General features: G+C 39.5%; 1 protein-coding gene across 2 annotated transcripts in view; it reads right to left on the minus strand.

Moving 5' to 3' along the window:
• Positions 1-21,494, minus strand: part of cacna1ea (calcium voltage-gated channel subunit alpha1 Ea) — an 88,762-nt gene that overhangs the window by 52,596 nt on the left and 14,672 nt on the right. For both annotated transcript variants that reach the window (XM_088004984.1, XM_088004985.1), the window contains exons 2-4: positions 12,089-12,355; positions 2,120-2,225; positions 1,875-2,014 (exon numbers count right to left, since the gene is read on the minus strand). In XM_088004984.1, coding sequence (XP_087861110.1) covers positions 1,875-2,014; positions 2,120-2,225; positions 12,089-12,355 — 513 coding nt within the window. The remainder of the gene's footprint in view (positions 1-1,874; positions 2,015-2,119; positions 2,226-12,088; positions 12,356-21,494) is intronic.

Below are 21,494 nucleotides of genomic sequence, written 5' to 3' on the forward strand. Positions count from 1 at the left end.
ATGCTGAATATTATTAAGAAGAAACCTGGAAGGCTGTGTTATTCAGATCAAGCACGTCTACTGCCTAATTCAAAATTGGTTGTTAAAATTCAGATCATGAACGGATGAGAGAGGAACAGACAAGTTCGGGAGCTCATTGTTTTTGAGATCATGTCTTTCGTTGCGACATCAATTAACAGATAAAAAAAAAATTGGGGAAACTGAAAAGTGACCACTGGATGATCTTTCAAGGAACCACAAAATACAACCCCATTCCCAGTCATCAAATGGAAATAAAGAATGAATAAAAAAGTTGTTTCTCTTCCTCTTCCTGGTTCTCATTCGGGCAGGTGATATTAGAAATGCATTAGCATGCACCTGTTTTTTTAATTAAGCTGCTAATTTAGTCTGGGGTTGACTGTCCTCATCAGCATGTGTGACATCAGCATCAGCTGATCTTCAGGAACCCTGAGCCATCGTTCTCTCGTCGTTTTTTCTAAACTCCTAATATCCCTTCTCCACCCAGCAGTGAGCGGAGCGTCATTAAGAAGGCCTAGCTCGACTCTTCAATAATTAAAGAGCCAAAATCATGTAGAATTCACTAAGAACCTCTTCTGCCTTCTGTTGTACTTATGAGGCGTTAACTGATTAATATTTCATCTGTGCATGTGTACGGCAGCGCGTACGTGAGAAACAGAGAGAGAGAAAGAGAGACATGTGATTTGTTCTCTCATCGAGCGAGTCCTCTCGGAGTCAAACACATTTCCACTTTCTGCTCCACTGGTGACACACGTAGCGCTGCTAACAAAGTGAGAGACGTAAAATGTCCTGCAAGAGAGCAGCCTGTTAAAGGTAAGCACTTGTAGCTGGACTGCTGAACTCTGCTAAGAGAGAATGAAACCATAACAGATCACAAATGTCTTTAAAAGGGTATTTTGGAATTCTTAATAAAAATCTTTTTTAACTTGGAACAAGAAACAGGCAACGGGGCAGAACAACAAAAACCCAGGAGCTTAAATACAGAGGCAGGTGTGGGAATTGACAAACTAACCAATCAGAGGAAATGTGGTACAGCTATGACAAAGAGACAGCGGGGAACCTGAGGGAGGAGATGAATTAACACAGAGGGAGTTCAAGTCAGACTCCAAGGCATCCAGAACAAAGTAAAAGGTCTGAGAATAATCTAAGAGAATGAAGTTCAAATGTACAAGGAACAGACTAGAAGAACAGACTAAGAAACTAAACGCAAATAAATGAACTGGTACAGTAAAACATAGCGAACATTAATAAACACTAAAAAATTATCCAAAGACCAAGACAAAAGAAAGCAAAAACCCAAATATCATGACAAACAAAGTTTGTTTCTCAGCTACACACAAATAAATAATCCTCATTGTGTTGTTTGTCTTTAATCATCTATTGTTTTATGTCATGGCGCTGCCACACTGATGAAGTTTTTATGAAAGTCTACTTTGTTATGTCACAATCACCTTCTTTGTACTCGTACCCTTCTTACAGTGAAGCACTCACTGCACCGCTTTTGGCCCTGATCTTAAACTAAACAAACCTTCAACAGAGTTTACTCACAGAATAAAATTTAATGAATTCAGCTCCGTGAGAGCGTCGAAAGATTGGATGAATGCCACAAAGTTTGCTTAAAACTATGACCGAAGTGGATTCAAATGTTTCAGAACAACAAATACATGCAAGAAACCTAGGAGTAGGTAAGTTGATGCTAAACCTTACAACGACAGGCAATTAAATAAAAGTCAAAGAATGAGTTGTTCTATTCGTTCATAACATCTCTCAGAACAATTATTCAGTTCGGTTCAAAATGCTAATCCCATCTCATCGACCACACATTTGTACGAGCATGATGATGATGATGGACTCACCCGCTGAGGACGACAATAAAATCCATGACGTTCCAGCCGTTCCTGAGGTAGGACCCTTTATGAAACACAAAGCCCAGAGCGATGATCTTTATCCCAGCCTCAAAACAGAACATCCCTATGAAGTAGGGCTCCGTCTTCTCCTGTTGGTGTGAAACAAAGTCGGACACGCATAAAGGACTCAAACGCGAAAGCAGCACACTTGTGATTTCTGTCTGTGTTTTAGTTTTCATGTCTGAGTGTCTCACCAGTCTCTTGGACATGGGGGTTTTGTCCTCACCAGGGAGGTGCTGCTCCAGGGCCAAGACGATGCAGTTGGCAATGATGGTAGTGAGGATCATGTACTCGAAAGGAGTGAAAGGCTGAAGTTAAGGAGCTCAGCGTTGTGGATGGTGACAAAATTCATTTGTAGTAAAGTAACACACAGACAGACAAAAACAACAGAAATAGAGGTGATTATTATTTTTTTTTAGTTACAAATTTGTATCTAAAAGAGGAGGGGTTTTAAACTACAGTCCTAGAGCTGATATCTTCTGACTTATCCCTGGTCTAACTCAGCCGAATCTATCGGCTGAATTAACGCCAATAAAGTTCTGCAGACACATCTAAAAGTTGGAGTTTGACACCAATGAATTAGAGCCTATCAGTACAAACACGGCTCCCTTCTTCAACTCAATTAACAAAAAGATAATTTTGCAATATAAAACCCACACTATAAAGTAATCAAACATAATCAACCTGCTGATTTATACATTTTGGGACTGAGAGGAGCCACTAATAAACAGCCTGTACCTTATATGGGATCAGCTGTAACGCAGAAATACACAAGAATGAGAGAGAGGCCCTGAGATATGATTGTATAAACAGGGTCAGTCCTACTATAAACGGCACATTGCATCTATTGTGAGAGCTGTGCGGGTTGTTGGTTAAAATCTGGCTGTTCTTTATCTAATGCTTTGTGTGGGTACTTTCCTCTCACCTGGTTACGTGCAGAAGGCAGCTTAAAGAAAGAAGAACAGAGCAGGGAGAAGAATGCACCAAGAGGAAGTGATAAACAAGAGAAGTAAGCTGATCACCAAAGGAGAAGATTATGTTATACAGAGAGTAAGATGCTTGTGAAACAGCGCGGTGAGGAGGAGGCGAGTGGAGCTGGACAGATCGATGTTGTGTTGGCAGTTTTATCCAGCAGGGTCACTCAGGAACAAATGAGTGATGAGAAGTTAAATAAAAAGAGCAAACAAAATACTCCTACAAGCCTATAGGGGCCGTGAGATAAAACAGGGTTGCACTTCAGATTGGCTGCTGGGAGAACACAACAGCAGTAAACAACAGAAACAAGAAAATAAGTGTGAAAAGAGTCCCAGTGACCTGCTGCTGTATGAATTCTCACATGAAAGGTAGTTTGATTATTTTGCTACAGATGTTCATTTTAAGAAGCTTTTTAAATTTGATACTCGCTCCAATGCAACAACATAAGGAAGGGGAAAGGAAAGTGAGGAAATGAAGATGGAAAGACAGGGGAGGAGGGTATCCAAGCAACAGCATCCTCTTCCAGCCACTGAAAGTCAGCGTTACAAAACTGTTACTGGGCAGCTGAAGCGTGCCTGTGGAGGTATCTCATGTGCTGACACACTGAAGCCTGACTTTGACACCATGCATCGGACTAAATATCATAAGTATCAGCAAAGAATTGGTGAGAAATAAATGACAGTCACTACTGAAAAAACAAATTACTCTTTCCAAGGTAGAACAATTAAAGGATTTCAATGACACCCCTTATTTTTTTTTTATTTATTTGTTGTTGCTTATTTTGGCTAAATCCAAATGAGCAATGCAGAGGTGTTTTTTTTATTATTATTATTGTGAAGGAAATAAAGAATAAGTAGACAACTTGTCAAAGAGGAGAAGATTTATAACCAATTTTTGAGGGAGGAAGTCGGCTGACGGGGCTTGAACTTTTTAAGGCTGGGAAGTAAAGACACTATCAAGGCACAGCTGAGATCTGCACAAAAATACCAACACTGCTGCTTTCCTGCTAATTTTTATAACTTAAAAAACAGGATTTGTCTCATCAGCAACATGTCCATCTACAAGAAAGAGCATACTGTGTTTTTGTTTTTGACCGTTTCCATACCACTACACCTCCATACCACAAGACGGGATGATACTTCAGCTTTTTGTTGAATTTTTGCACATTAATACAAGTTAAATGCTATTCTACTTCCACAGAAAATTATTGAAACAAGTAACTACTACAGTATTAACACACAAAAAGTAGTTCACGAAGTTCAAAGAAAAACTGAACTGATGCGTCTGAGCAAGAATTGTCAGCCTGTTCTAAACATTCATGATCTAATGGTGTTATAACGCCCACCTCTACAGGAAATGTGATGGGTGCTGCACCACTTTCCACTCGGTTTGCAAGAAACTTTACTTTATCATTATGCTCTGGACATGAGAAATAAAATGCATTGTAATCATCTGTTTTTATGTATAAAATGCCAGAAATTGCTCATTACTTGTGGGGGAAATCATTTAAAGTTTTATTGTAATAATATAATGATATCAGAGGTCTACTTTTTATGTTCATATATTTATATTTTGGATCAAATCTGCATATATTTTTCTAACTCTCATCAAACTAAGTGATTGTTAACTTGAGAATACATTTATGTTATCAGATTGGACTTAATAACTTATCAGACATTTTTTTCAACCTTTGTTGAAACCTACACGTTATGGTTTTGTGGTTTTTCTTTGCCTTTTCTGCAGCTCCTGGGGGGAAACGTCTGACTTATTTTTGGTTGGCTATTCTTAGTGCTCCTATCTGACTTGCTTCCTATCTTCCCTGCATTTTCAGTAACTATGGGAAGTTTCCAGTTTCACCCTCAACAATTTCACTGCTTGTCCATCTGGAAAGTCTTTCCTAAAATAGCCCTGTAATGTTGAGGATCATTTAAATATTTACTGAAAATACTTTGTCGGTTCTTTACATAGGAAGCAGATAAGTCATTTAACCTAATTATTATCCACTTAATGTTTTATCATAGTAAAACATTTACAATTTCCTTTACATACAGAAGTGACTTACTTGTGACATCAGATAGAAATACAGCTGATGCTTTCATTTCTCCTCTACTTTTTTCACTCTCACTACTCCTTAAAAAAAAACAAATAAAAAAAAAACTTTACTCCCAGTTACAAACTTAACAAGTATCTCATCAGACCTCCTTGCTGCTCCGGGTGTCAGCTGACGTGCAATATTTGTCGTGATTCGTCTACCAGCTTCAGGAGCGAGGCGTCTCGTGAGCTTTCTGAGTCACAGTGACGCTGGCGCTCTGCCTCGACTCCTCAAACATGCGTGTAAAAATAGACGCAGAGACCGGAGTGTGATGCCCTGTGCATCTGTGAAAATGCTCAAACACAGACTGGATCCAAACCCCGGTGATTATTGTTGCTACGTCGAGGTGAAAATCAAAATGAAGCAAAGGCATCTGAGCCTGGTTTATTGGAAATCCGTAAATGATCTGAGCCATGTGTCGGGAGTATGAGCTGGAGCCAGCACTGAATAAATATGTACAGAAGAAAAGCCTTGTAATCTGAATTCCTAGGGAAATTGTTCTAAAAAAAAAAAAGAGCAAAGCTTAAATTTGAATCGAAATGGTTAAACGCTTGTGGAATAAATATAAATATAACATTAAAATGTCAGACTCGGCAGAAGAGCTGTGCTAAAGCTTTGTCTGCGTCCTGATTGTCACAAAAGTACAGAGAGATCAGTTAATTATTTAAAGTAGTTTAAAAATATTTCTATCAAAGGAAGGAACGTCTGTTTTCTTGCAATGAAGAGCTTGTTGAAAATCTTTCCACAACACAATCAGATCAGCATTTGGGCTGCTTATGCTGGTTGTGGGACTGTCTTTTCTCCCTTTGCAGTTGCTCTCTGGCCTCCATCAACTTTAAGGAAGATTACACTGTATCATTATTCTCCAAACAAGAAAAACACAATTTACTTAAACTGTATGTTTTGAAACATCAGAATTTAGAGAAAATTACTTGCTGCTGCCCCCAGCAGACAACCGGTCATAAATCCACTAGAGTTGCAGAAGCATTTTATTTGTGTTAATAGTTCAGCAATGTTCACCGGAGGTAGGGTCAAACAAGCACTTGTTAGGTGAGCTGGTTTAAAGACCGCAGCTCATAGGAACGACGGTAACAACAGGGAGCTTAAGACAACCAAGGGGAGATTTTGATGATTAATGGATAAGGAACAAGATACATGAGCAGAAACCAAAGACTTAAACTCTCGCTGAGTCACATTGTACTGTTTTATCATGAAAGAACCTTAGCAGTGTAACAGACTGGCTGTTTGCCAATGCAGCACTCGCACAATCAAAAAACAAAACAACAAAACCTGCAACAAATATAAAACAGCGTAAGCCACTTTCTGGCAAAGTGCTGTGGTGTAACTACTGCTGCTGCAACAACAACAGATGTCTTGTTATTGCCTGTTTCTCACATCTGCCTCATTCTCTTCAACCTTCTCTACATCTCTTACCAATATGAATGTAAGCAGCCATAAGTTACTCGCACCATCTAGTATACATCAATCGATTTTCTAATATCAAGTTAATAAGTATTAAACTGTTCTTTTTAAATCATATTGTGTGTGGCAATTATTCCTATGCAGGAACTAAAAGCATCCAAACAAACATAAAATCTAATCAAAACCCAAACCCGAATCATCCGTAAAGCAAAAACATAAATATAAAATCCATGAGCAAAAACCCAGATTTAAGCCTGACTTTCAGAGCTTAGTCATGGGATGATTATGGAAAATTATTTAGTTTCTCAAGTTTGAACCTTTTATACTGTTTTGAATGGTCATAAGGAAATCAGTGAAGAATACAAAAATAAATAAAAATTCACAGAGAAATTAGTTTAGGATACAAGGAACACTGGGTCCATCAGGGTCATTTCCATCTTAATTGCCCCTTTTTATTTTTCATGCAAGGATGCAGTTTAGTTAGAGGAAAATTAATGATCCGTCTCAACTTCAAGCAGACTCTAGAGGAATATGTATGGACTGTACAACCTTAATGGAATTTTTATTACAACATTAACCTGTGTAATTTTAATCCTCAATGAAGCTTAACAAAGAGAACAACGTCCTGAAAGTACAACTGAAGGCCAGTGTGGCTGCCCTGTTGCACTGCTTTAAGCTTAAACCTCCATATCTCCTTATCAGCTCTCACATAATTTCTGCTTGCACTAATGATGAAACAAACTATTAAATCCAACAATCAATTATTTAGAGGTACACCTTCTCAATGGGAAACTTCCCACTGCAGGGGATCCCAGTGGGGATCAGACAGGAGGAGCAGCTGCCAGTCCTCAGCAGGCCTGCAAGTCTAACCTGAGCCTGAGTGCTTCATTAAGCCCTGGCTCTTCCTGCCAGGCCTCCGTCAGCCTCCATCAGCTGCTACGCCCTCAGGCAGCCAAGCTTGAGTCAGATTCAGGCATGCACAAATGTAACCACGCCTTGCTCCGGTGAGCCACCACTGATGCCGTCGGTGACAAGGTGCACTCAAACACAAATCTAGAAGTGTGTCATGTGATCGTATGAGCTCACCCACACCACTCAGCCAATCCGGGAGTCTCTGGATGTTCGTTGAATTGATCATCCTCTGTTAATTGAGCACTCAGAGAAGAAAAGAGGCTCTTACTGTGAAGCGACAGCTGCAAGTTGTGCTGCAAACACAAGGCTGACCTTTACCAGATGTCCTGCAGAGATAAGAGATTATAAGAGAGTGTGTGTGATAACCCACTCTACCACTAGCCTGTTCACTACTAGTGTACGTTCTTGATTTGCACGACTCGCTTGAGACAAATGTCTATTGGATACCCTGATAAATAGCATGTTTGTACCAATTCCTAGCTTTGAGGTAATAAAACCGTTAAAAGGTTAAAGCCTCGGTGAGGCCCACCGTCCTCCACCTGTTGCTGAGTTAGTCAGTCAGCTGTGTAAATGACCAAAAGAGAATGATGGTTGTGGGTTTGCAACTGAGCCCATTTATCATGGGCTGGTTCTATTTAACAGGATTAAAGTGGAACCAGTAGAGGTCATTCAGAAAAGGAGACAGCAAAGGTTTCATTTCAAAGTTTTGTGCTGGTTTGATCGTGTAACAAGCACAAAAATACACAATAAAAACATAAGGTCAGCCATCTGCTGGGCATCAGTTTGAGGAACTTAATAAACATCAACAGGAAGGAACGTAGTAGACAACCAGAAAATGTTCCTGTGCATCAAATATATCCTTTTTTTTTCTCCTGCTTTTAATCTGTTACCGTCAGGAAGGCTTTGCTACTCAGTAATTACAAAAAACGGGACAAAACAGCAGTGTCTTTATTACAGCATTTCTCTGCATTTGTCCATCACTTAGTAGTATGCATGAAAGCCATGACCAGCTGTAGAAGTACATATTTAATTGGTGTGTTGGTGTGTTTTGCAAACGAGTGCTCAAGTTTAAACTTCATCTAGAATTTGTCTTTTCCACTTAGTTAGAAATATGCACAAAAATATACAATATTTATTAACATTTGGATTAAAAAAACAAAAAAAAACAAAAAAACAAACAAACTGATTAAAATGAAGAAGGGATGCAAATATTCAATCAAAATGATGCCATAATGTTGATGGCTACATGAAGCATGTGGCTGAGCTACAACTTGTATGAGATATTTAACCAATTATCAAAGGAGTGTATAATTGGTTATATGTATCATTTTGATCCAGTTTGACTTACAGAAACTCCACATTAAATTCAGATTTGTACATCAAAAATTCTAGTTTTACTAAATCCTTGCAGCTGTATAATCCTGGAAGATGAGTGTTGTAAATGTGTCATTAAACGTCCCAGGTTAATGTGAAATTCATGACAGTGGTGCAAAGCAAGTAAGCGTCTGAGCGGATCTGTATCAGTGTGGTTAATCTAAAAGCCTTCTGTTTGCCTGGCAAAACAATGACAACAACACACCAGGAAGTCACTGCACCAGGCTGAGAAAAAAAAACACACAAAAAAAAACTGCAAATCTATAATTTGGGTGGATTAATGCAAAGAAATTTGACGAAACATGTAAACTGGTGACTATATCCGTGCGCTCGTGAATGAAACGTTTGGTCTGTGTCATAATAAGGTTGTGGTGGTGCGGTGAGGAGAGACGCTGAGACCCAGGTTATGGTGAAGATGAAGAATTTAATGATGATGCTCACAGTCCAAAACAGGCAGCACGGCAGAAAAACAGGCACACAGCCAAATACCGGTAGCAACTGAAACACCGGACTGAAACGAGAGCTAACGCTTTCCAGGACTTCACAGTTCTACTGGAGCGAACACAAGACGTGACTTAGACACTGACTACGACACATACGACGAGGATCCGACAAAGAACACAGACAACCGGTGGGTTTAAATACACACGGGGTAATTAAGGGAATGAGACACACCTGGGGAGCAATCAACGGGGAGGACAGGACAGAGACTCACAGGGAAACAGGACTGAACACAGAAAACTCAAAAATAAACACACAAAAACACGGATCTTGACAGTCTGGCATGGATTTAGGCTGCATCTTTCCCTCTCCTTTCCTCTTGGCTTCAGTTCATGATAAACAGACACCATAGTGGAGTTTCCAGTAAGCATCCAACACTCTACAAGGAGCAACTAACCATATTTGCCTAAATGTCAAGTATTCCCTGTAATCCCTGCTGAATATATTACTCTTGCACTTGCATCTTTCAAAGCTTATGCTTTGCTCCTGAAGCTTCTTATATGGACTGCGTTTATATCAGTTTGTTTACATGTTTAGTTAAGCTTAAATATATTGCATAAGCTCGCGTATGTATGTGCTGTTGTTTATTCTTCTGATTCTTGATAAGAGCGCAGCACCACTCTCCTCAAAATCTTAATATCAAACAACAGAATACGGTGCGGTGAGTTATGACTAGCCGCAATAGCATATGGCATGCCGATCAGACATTATTGCATGTAATTCCTTTTAATGCTTGTTAATCAGATACAGTGGAGCTCATTCTACGTAACAGGACACTCCCCACACAGAGCAAATTAACCTGGAGGTTATTCAGCCTGGCTGCTTTCCTTCTGATCACAACAGCACCCACAGCTCTTTGATTTTGATTTGGATGGGGAAATAAAATGTACCAGCAGGTGCAGTTCTGGAGCAGCTCGGTTAATAGACAAACCAGCAGTGCATTGGAAGATCTCTGGTGTGATTCACATGCAGATCCCAGACTAAAGATTTAAGGCCAGAAAACAAAACAAAACAAAACAACAAAAACAACAACAAAAAAAAACAAAACACGATGAGCAGCAGTCATCAACAAAAGAAGTCTCCTTCTATTAGGTGTGTTTATAAGCTCAGCAGGGGAGCAGTCAGTCAGTCAGGAAGCTGCTGAATGGAGCAGAACAATAGTCTGTGAACAGGCCACACCTGGCCTGGACACCTGGTGAGCTGTGCAGCAGCAGCAGCAGCGGCAGCAGCAGTGGCATAAACACGCCACCAATCGACACTTGTGTGTGCCGCATCCCCTGCAACAGGTGGCGCAAAACAGTAAGACTGTTTTGAAAGTAAAGCAACAAGTTAGTTTCTATCAACACCAGGAACGAAATGGATGTGTTTAATTTCAAACCTCACAAAAACAACAAGAAATACGCATAAATCATTTCATTGTGTGAGTACATTTAATCTGGATGAACTGGGCTGAATTAAACTATACAAAAATTATTTGGATCGTAATGGACCAAGCATTGGCAATCTGTAACCCTAGCATAGCAATATGATTCTGATATCGCATCAGCAATAAAACGTCTTCAGCTGTTTGAACTACTTGTGTTTCGGACCGGCACACATGGGTCAGGCTTCGCTCCCCACATGCACCGAAAAGCCTCTGCTGCATTTCCACTTCTCACGGCTGTCTACTACTGCAAACCTTGTTAAACCGACTGAAATCCTGATCCTTGCCACTCAGTTCCTGCTTCTAGCACCACAACAAATGAGAACAAAATGTTCACTTGCTGCCAAATATATCCAACTAACAGGTGCCATGATGAAAGGATGATCAGTGTTATTCACTTCACCTATGAAGCCCTGATCTGACCTTACAAAATAAACTGAAAACATAAACACATATTATGATTTGATTAATTCATCATTAAAGCACAGCTGTGCTTAATTAGTACAATTATCAAAGTTCTAGTTTACTTATGTTCATCTGCTGATAGGTGGAATGGGCAGCTCTTCATGACGTAATGCTGACAGAAAGGGCTTAAAGCCATGAATAGCAAAGCTCTTGTGTTGCTTTGCTTTGGCACGTTTTCCAGCATCAAAACAGCAAAAGCAAATGACACCTGCATCACTCAGGAACAGTTTCCCATCTTCTATAACTCAACTTCATTACAAAACAAGAAGCTAAGTACTTTTTAGTGATCAATCTTTTTAATAAAACACATTCTACATAATTAAGCAAAATTTCAACACCTCTGTGCCACAAGTGCTATCCGTGGTGCTGAAACTTCCTACGTTTATTCTACAGGCCAAAAAAAAAAAAAAAAAAATGAGGCAAACATTTTCAAGCAACCATAACTTTCTGTTAGATAGGCTTTTCTTAGAAACCAGTAAGAGTTCGGCGGATTTTGGAATATATTTTATATATTTGCCAGGGTCAAAACTTCAATGTCAAAATGAAAAAACAAACAAACAAACAAACATATTATATACCTTACTGTTGTGGAAGATGTGAAAGCTTCTTCAAAGGGAAAAAGGACCATATTTATCTTTAGATCAAGTGCTCCAGTTTGGTTTTGGAGCACTTGATCCAAAACCAAGTGCTCCAAGTGATAAATGGCATGGATAAATGTCATTTATCTACACATTAATCCATGTCTAAATGAATGGGATTAGGTAAATAATCCCATTTATTTTTCTTAGAGGTGAAACTCCGCAGAATTGTGAAAGTAATTAAACGATTGCTGTGCCAGTTTCTGTGGTTGGGTGTGGATAAACTATTGAAATCAGACTTTGTTGCACAGTGAGCGTTGGTCATAGTTCACCTACCTTTTTATATTTTCCATTTAGACACTTTGAACAAACAAGGTTAGTGTGATATCATCCGTGCAGAGCGGGGAGGAAAAAAGGATATGGCCACTCAGTGATTTTCTTAGCGTACTTCCGGACCACGTTGTCCTCTCCGAAGATGAAGAGCGACCTGTTGACGGTGAAGCAGTTCTCCCGAACCGGGATGGGGTTGTACAGGGCCATGGTGCGGGCGCGCTGCGCTTTGGTCTGCTTGAACGCCGGGGAGATCCCACCTGTGGACATGGCCGCTCCGTCGCGGTTCCTGTTGCGCTCCGATCCTCCATCCCCAGAGCTCAACAAGCCCGGGACGTCGTCTCCAAAACGGGCCATTCTGTCGGGAAGACGGGGTTGAGGAGAGGAGAAGGAAAGCGGGTTATTGGGCTACAGTCCTCCACAAAGCAGGGCGCGGTGCCACGATCACAGTGCCAGTAGCGCGTTGAAGAGATCTTGTTTGGTTTCAGTATTTTGCGGAAACATAATTGCTGACCAAAGTTGAACAGACAGACCCCAGAAAAAAAATATTTTAAGTCTCACAAATAATAGTAATAAAAAAAAGTCAGTCAACTCCTCATTTAGCGATCCGCCGCTTTAAATGAACCTGTCGGCGCTGCTTCGTTTCACTCCATTTGCATCCATCAGGCGTCTAAAGTCTGGAAAACAACATCTGCAACAGGTCACATCCCCAAACTGCAGGAGAGGCAGCTCGATCCGTGGATTTCGTTAAATGAAGCAGCAACACTCCACCGTCTAACTGAGAGCGCATCTCTCCTCTCTCCTCTGCTCTGTTGACAACCTGATCACCGTCCTACCACTGAGCACGACGGAAAAATTGAACTCAAGTATTTTCCACAACATTGTTTCCCTCGAAAACAACACGAACAAAAGCAACCTGTCAAAGAAGAAGAAGAAGAAGAAAGGAAAGACTCAATCTATTGGGCTGCGAGAGGACAATAAAGGAAGCGGGTCCAGTTTTCCTGCAGTGTGTGAGAGCAGAAGGAAAGGACACAACTGCGACAGGACCAACATACCTCACCTAACCTAACCTCTGTCCAGCCTGACAGCACATAAAAAGAAGGAAAACAATTATAACCATGCAAGCTGCAAATGATAAAAACAAACAAAGGTAGATTTTGTCCCCATATTTCAGCTAATTATCCATTGCGCAGAGAGTAACGCGAATCAAACAAGATGTACAAGTTTGATGATTTTGCAGACCATCAAGCACGTTTTCAGAAAGTAAATATTCATGCGTCTCACTGGTGACCGGTCAGCTGCCATATAAATTGGTGTCACGCAATATTCGTTTGTTGAGCGTGCGTGGTCACGCGTCGGGGCAGACAGCTTTATGCTGGTCACGCATCAGAGCTGACGGTTGGGTGTGAAGGTGGAGGGAGTAAACACCTGTTGTGGAACATCGAGCGACAAAAAAAAAAAAAAAAAAAAAAAAAACACTATAAAGAAAGACAGCAGCACGCATCTTTAACTAATTACAGGCTTCAACGCCAGTGAGCTGCTGCTGCTGCTGTGTGCTGGCTGCAAATGATTATGCTGGAATCATTTTTGAATGGTTCCCCAGCAGAAGGAATTATTTAAAAAAGACAAAAAGGTTGCTAAAGATGATTTTGGTGTAACCTTATAGTCCTCTATCTGCAAAGTTGCTGCAAATAAATCTAATGCAAAGGCCAAAATCAACCATAAACGGATTAAAGATGCATCTGTTTCAAAAAGCTTCTTCCTGTATGTCATAAACTTCCATTACAAACACTAAAAGCTGCAGCCCATGAAGAATGAAATCATTATTTAACAAATCTACTGAAAGCGATCTGGGGTTAGGCATCTTCCAGAATATGCATTTAGAGCAGGATGACAATCTATTGTGAGTGGATGAATAATTTGTTCAACTTTTAATGGTTTATAATGATGTAAGTCTTTTCTTTTTTTTTGGAGAGTTTGGTTTACTTGTTACATGAAGAGCATAAATGTCCTCTGCAGTTTGGTGACAGCTACACAGAAAGTACAAATATGTATATATAAAAAAAGCTTTCAAGTAAATTTCTGTTTTATTCCAGTAGCAGAAAATCAAAACTTGACAAAGTTAGTAAAAAGCAATGTTTTAATTTCAGTAGATTTAGTTAGACTATGAAAAATCTTGTATTAAGAAATAATACCTTTTAAGAAAAGCAATTTACAACACTGATCTTTTTTTAATCTTGCAATTATGTATATGAATTTTGTTTTTTACTTTAAATTTGGCACCACAGATTTCAACTGCAGAAATTTGCTTGGAAAATTCACCTTAAAAAAAAAAGAAGCACTTTCAAATATTGTGACCTTGTGGTGACCCCAGCAAACACAATCAGCAGCAGTAGACAGAGGCGGTTTCTGATATGGATGACATGGGCAACCGTCCAGGACGGCATCTTGTGTGGGGTGGCATGAGACCCATTCATCCTCCCGTCTTCAAATCAAAGGCAAATATCTTTTAAGTTGTGTTTTTTTTTACACATACAGCATTTTCATAGCCACTGAAGGTAACATAGTTACTTGATTGTTATGATTTTAGTCTTTTTAGATCACATATCCATGAGACAAAGACAACATTCATTCTTTAAACGAGACAACAAGTCTCTAATGAACCACTGCATGGTGTGCATCATATGAGAGCAGATTTCTAACTAAGCAACATTAGTTTTCCTCACAGGCTTCCCTTTAATGGGATGACTAGGAGGGTGGAAGCAGAACACAATGCAGCAGCTATCAGCACTTCATTTAACTAGGAGAGAAAACTGGTGGTAATGGGTAAGAAGACAAAGAAAAAAAGGGGAATTGAACCACAGGAGAGAGCGTGAACCAAAACACCGGCACTGATGAGGATTTTGTTGATGGCAGTATGACGAAGGCAGTGATCAATGGCGTGTGGCCTCCGACTCATTAGAGCTCGAACACATTACAGGAAATAAAAATAGAACAGACGAAAAAGCATCAAATTTGACATCTTCTGCTGAGAGGACACCACACAACTCTAGAAAAAACTAGTTCATGTCAGAAACTGCTTTCTGCTGAACCAGGCAATGGTTAATAAATTTGCCTTTCATTCTGCTTAATAGCGAGCATGTTACACGCTGCTTCTAACAGAAGAATATATGGAGAAGTGAAAGGTGAGAAACATTCAAATGAAAATCTAAAACTATGAAATGGTTTCATGTGCAATATAAATCCCGTTGTTCTGTAAAGGCCTCAAATGTTTGTTGGAGAAAATTAACGAGCAAACAACATCATGACAACGATCAGACGCAGGCAGACAGGGAAGAAAGTTGTGAAGAAATATAAGACATTTTTAGGCTATAAAACAATATACAAAGGTTTGAAAATCCCAGAGAGCACAAAAGTTGAAAGATTATGAAATAACTGCAAGAAGTGGTAATTCACCAAAAATTGGCAGGCTCTCAAAGGAGAGAGAGCATTAACAAAAGAAAAATGTGGTAACTCTGGAGGAGCTGCAGAGATCCAAATCGAAAGAGTGGCAGGAAGAGAGCCATTGCACTACCATCCAACGGTGACACATGTAAACAACAGCATCATGCTGTGGGAAAGCTTTATTTCTGAGAACAGGGCGAACCTGAAGAAAGAAAGAAAAATTTCTGAAAGGCTTCACTTTCCAGAAGGAAAATGCCCCAAAACATACTGTTAGAGTTATAAGTCTTAGATTAAACCATATTATTGTACAAGAATTGTTAAGCCAAGATCCAGCCCTAAATCCACATAAAATCTGCTGTAAGACTTGGAAATAAATTCTTACAGATGACATCTATTCAGTTTGAGTAGCAGAATGGGAACATTTTCAGTCTCTTGGTGTGGAAAGCTGGCAGAGACAAACCCCAAAAGGCTTGCAGCTGGCATCGTAGTGGCTGGTGGGTCTGCCAAGCATCGATTTAAACAGAATAGAAATGCATGCCAGAGTTTTCATACTTTATTGTAACCTTGTGTCTTTTTGAAGTCAAATCCTAATTATCAGATACTTTGTGTTATTACGTCACATAAAATATCAACACATATAGTTTGTTGTCGGAGTGAAGCAAAATAAAATAAAATAAAATAAAGTGCTGAGAATACTTTTACTGTAGATTTGAGTGAAGGACCATTATTCACCAATGACAGAACAGAGATAGAATATTGGGTAAAACTGTCATCTGGTGTTGTGACATCCAGCCCAGGAATGCAGGGCTACCGAGGTTAGCTGCCGTCATGAGAGCAGGTTGACGTTCCCTGTTCTGGTAACAGGACTTACTGCTGCCACAGAACTGAGAAACAAGATCCAAAAGATAGAGCGACTGACCAGAGATACCTCTTACCTGAAACCTGGTCATTACTGACCCGGCTCTGCCAAATCTGGTATAAATAAAGTTGATTGACTATCCTCACATGTGCTAACAAAATGAACTCTTCCCACAAACGCAGCATAAAAACCTTCAAGTGTATTCAGCACTTGCTCCTCTTTGGTGACCAGGAAACATTTTATATTCTTGCCAGATAAAACGTTCCCATCTGCTGAACTCCTTTCTAACCATAAACTAATCACAGTCACCTATTTTTAAACTCTAAACTCCCAACTTTAAAACATGTTAAAACGATGGAAGTGATCAATACCAGAGCAACAAAACATTTTCAGTGTATCATGACCATTTATGCTTATTTTGGTATAACTGTACACAGCTGGTTCACTAAATTGCTTAAAAAACATAACAAACAACTGATATCTATCAAAAAATCTTACATTTTGAGGAATATATTTAAAGGTTAGCCAAAGTCTTAGATTACGCCTCATTTAACACAAGATTCAAGACGGTAATTTATCTATATAATAATTTTTCAGTTTCCCCAACATGACTGCTTCTGTTAGAAGAAGCAAAAATTGGGCCCATCAGCTAACGCCAGGCAAATAAAACACCGACAGACAGACAGAGGTGAGGAATCTGAGTGTGTCTGAGCTCGACATGTCAGCACATTTTCATCAGAGTGGAGAATGCTGCTGATGACGGCTATGGGAGGGCCTTTAATTGTGCAGTTACAAATGAGAAGACCGAAACACACTCAGGGAGCAGCAGGATCACACCACACCAACATCCTTTGAGAGTTTCGTTATAGTTTCTCCAGTGGTGATCTTATTAGTTCATTCCCTTCATTACCACATTATCACGGAGCTTGAATCAGCTCACTTTTAATGAGTTTCACAAGGTTTATGTTGTTTGGTTTAGGAGAATTGAAAACTCAGAATAATATAACGTTTAGCTGCAAGAGGACTGGATTTAGTCCCAGGTAAGTTTATGAAATAGAAAAAAAAAAAGATTAAATCAAGGAAACAATACCACATGTTGAGATCAACAGACAAAACCACAGAGAAAACAAAAGATGTAGGAAATATACTGACGTTTCAATGCTTACAGGCTTCTTGTTGCTTCAGAAAACATTTAAGATCAGCCTTTGAAACGCAGTGTGAAGTGAGGCTGCGACAATTCCTCAATGACTCGAATGATTTGATTTCAAAAATCTCTCCCTTCGATTATGTTATTTTCCCACGCAGTTACGTGTTTCACAGGGGAAATGTATCCACAGTGTTTCACACCGTGTTTCTGTTTACATTAATTGTGATGAAGATAGACAGGAGACTGTAAGTTCAAGTCTCTATCAAAAAAAAAAAAAGAGAGAAGCAAAGGTCCTCTACAAGTTGAATTGCATGATAACCTTAACAATAACTTTTGCAGATGGGTGTACTTCTGTGGACATAGTCATTCTGTTGTGAGAGCTTCAGGCAGATGGATGACCTTGACTCATCTTGAACAACCTGAGTCCAGATGTGAGTAAGTAAATCTTAAAATGATGAGCTGTAATTATTCGCCTTGCAAAAACCTCGGAGAGTAAAATAAGTTAGACGGTAATGGTGCTGAGATAATCCATTACGATATGAAGCTGTCTGAACCCAAGTTTCATTTCTGCCTTAGTTTGTTCCTCTGTTTGTTTGCTTCTTGGTGTATTATTATGTTTTGCATTCTTTAGGTTAATGTTAATTTCTTCTCTTCTGGGTCTTTTGTCACTTCCAGCTCTCAAGCAGAATTTAAGATCTCCTCTCTGCATTGTTTTATTCTTGGTTTCTCTGTTATTCTCCATGACTTTCCTCCATTGTTACTCCTGTTCTCTGGTCATCGTTCCATATCCTGTGCCAGACGGTTGCAACTTCCTGATAGACATTTGTTTTCTTTAATTCAAGTATTCTCTGCCATCATCTATGTGCTTGAGTCCTCCTCTAAGGTCAAACATGAAATATTATAATTAAGAGATTTCATCTTAAATATCCAGGAAAAGCCTATAATTGTTTTACCATCAAAGACATTTTTTATAAATATTCAATTTTATAAATATTTGCATTCCTTATTGTCGAATTCATTTAAATCTTGTCATTTATCCTGCTTATCAATATACTAAATCTTCAAATACACACACACACACACACACACACACACACACACACGCACACACACACACACACACACACACACACACACACCATTGCACAATTACATATATTCAGTTTCACATTCTTTTGGATCAAAGTATGTTATTTTTAATTTTGTCCTTATAAAGTACATTATTGCTAATTATGTTTTGATATATTCTACATTTCTACACGTGTGAATCTACATGCTTTAATTGCTGGTGTTACACTTGAATTTCCCCACTGAGGGACAACAAAGATTATTTCTACTCTATGCAAACACATAGGTTATGTCAAAAAAGGCTGAAAATAAATGTGTTTAGCTTGAAATCTGTCAGGCATTCAGTTCAATCTGACAAGATCCACTGGAACATTATCAGTATTTAATTGTTTACTTATCACAAGGTGACTGCTCAAGACTGAGGAGACCTTGGTGTGAAAATACTTTTGTTTCGATAGCATTCAAACTTCAGCTGAGAGAGTCATGTGGCCAAGTGGGTAGAACAGCTGCACCGTGTACTGAGGCTGTCATCCGTCGGTGCAGCTGTCCCCAGTTTGACTCCCATCTGGGTTATTTACTACATGCTTTCTCCCTTTCCGCCCCCTTTCCTTTCTAGTAGCTACTGTCGAATAAAAGCCACCAGTGACACACAATCTCCCTCCAACTCATACTGGGGGCAGTGACAAAAGGTAAATATGCAATTTCAATCAAATTGTTGGATTTTGCATTAATAACATCAACATATATAATCCTCACGCCTCTTTTTTTTCCCCTCGTCGTCACTGTCGGTGAGCATAGGTATTCATTCTACTGTCACCTGCATCAAGTTTAGGTATGCAGGGTAATGAGTGTACGACAGGCCAAGTATAAAGCTGGTGTGCAGAATGTGCATGCATGACACCTGAGAAATAAACAAAAAACTTGCTGAAAACCAAGCCTTCTCTATAACCCAAACACTTCATATTCATCCATCCATCCATTTTCTAACACCCTTGCCCCTGGTGGGGTCGGGAGCTGCTGCCTATCTCCAGCGAACGTTTTGGGCAAGAGGCGCTGCTGTCAACAGACCCTAATGTTTCCCCAAAAAGTTATTTCCTCTCTGACATGCCTCTAAATTAAATTAAACTCTACTTACAACAGAAGTTACTTCTGCTAACAGCTGAATGCCCTGGATCTTTTTTTTTTTTTTTTTTTTTTTTAGGGTCATCAGACCACAAACTATAATGAGTGCACAGTTTTAAAGTAAACACTTTTGTATGTAATGTATCGAACATGTACATCCAAACAGAGTCCTCTGTTTTCTAAAAGACAGTTTGTGGATTCTGAATCCTGTCACATGTCCAAAACCTCAAAATAAAACCTATTAAGTTGCCTAAAAATAACCAGTGTTGGGTCAGTGTGCTTTCGTCCAGAGTGCACGTTTCAAGATGACACAGAAAAGTTTGGGGCAAACACAAGAGACACCGACAGAGGACAAAGCTAGACCCATTGATGTCGGTGGATGAAGAGGCCATGGGATTGGACTATATTTAGCTTCATTGAGATGTTAATTGTAGAAACATGAGAAGAGCAGAGTGTGAGTGGTTGGTTGTGTGGCAACGATGCTCTATGCAATTCACTACCAATTGAAAATCTGGGCTTTGCACTGGGAAATGGTTTTTGATCACACAAACATGAGTTATTACCAGAAGGTTTTCTAAAATCAATACTCATCTGTCTGCAGCGATACACTGAAATAAGAGCATCTCTGCAATTGTCAGGACCAAAAGGAAATGATAAGATGAAACAAATTTAACCTGCACAATTTTTGCTTTTTGCCTGTGTTACCCTTCCTCTGTTGTCTTTCTCTCCCACTTCTTAACATCTCTCCTCCGCTCTTTACCCAACCCAGATTTCTGTCTTCGACTGTTGTCTTGCCCTTACTTGTTTCCTAGCAACAGAACTGACATGCCCCCTATTCGCAGCCCTGCAAAATCTGTGGTTGTGACTCTGGATTTTATAGCACAGCCTATATAAATCATGCTTCCCCACAGGGGGTTGAGTTATGTTCATTGTTTGCAGACATACGACTCCATTCGTGGGCATGCTGCTGACCTGGTTTCCTTCAGATTAAAAGTTTAAAGTTTTCGAAGCAACAGTTGGGCAGTGAACAATGTTCATTCGTCCATTGCTTAGGGAAACGAGGAGCTCTGCGTTGTGCTGCGATGTCGCTTAATGTGAACCCGAAGCAAACAGCAAATCATTCCAGGAGGTCTCAGACAGACCCTGAAGCCAAATATAGTTGACATGAAAACACTGCAATGCAGTCATTGGCACTGACGCTGCCCAAATCATCCCTGCCGAATTCACATTCCTCACCAGTGTGTTTCAAAAGGTCGCCGAGACAATTTCAAAGATGCACATATTCCAAAACAGCATGTATATAGTTATGTATAGGTACATTATTTGCATAGATAATTGATTTGTAACTTAAGTGCTATTTATCATTTTATTTTTCTAAGCTACTAGTTGGCAGCATTATCCTGAATGCCTACACGTAATCAGAAAAGCTTATGTTTAAGGAACGAACTATGTATCATGCTGCAATTTACACTTTGTTTTTTTATTCCTACTATTTTGCTAAACCACGGAAAACCGAAAATCTATAAATCCTCACGGTACGGAAGATAACGTCTCTGTTAATCAAATGAAATCTGCAGAGATTCAGGTGTTCATAATTTTGTCTTTGTGCTGTTGACGATCTGAATTCCAAACTCTGCCCTACATTGTGTAAGTTTTTGCTTGGACTGAATTCAATTAAGAGCAGCTCCTCAGAGAAGCTGAAATAATGATTTTTGAAAGGCAGTAGCTACCATCTGCTGGCAGGAAAGAGGTACTGCAATTTTTACTGAACTGAAGATTTGATTAGTTTGATTTAGTGTTAAGTAAGCGGGCTGTACTGTTTTATTGTTTTCTTATGTTTGGACAGGCTGAAAACAT

Source organism: Poecilia mexicana, unplaced genomic scaffold (genome assembly GCF_051168715.1).
Source record: "Poecilia mexicana isolate PSO_F unplaced genomic scaffold, ASM5116871v1 scaffold_4, whole genome shotgun sequence".
NCBI classification, from domain to species: domain Eukaryota; kingdom Metazoa; phylum Chordata; class Actinopteri; order Cyprinodontiformes; family Poeciliidae; genus Poecilia; species Poecilia mexicana.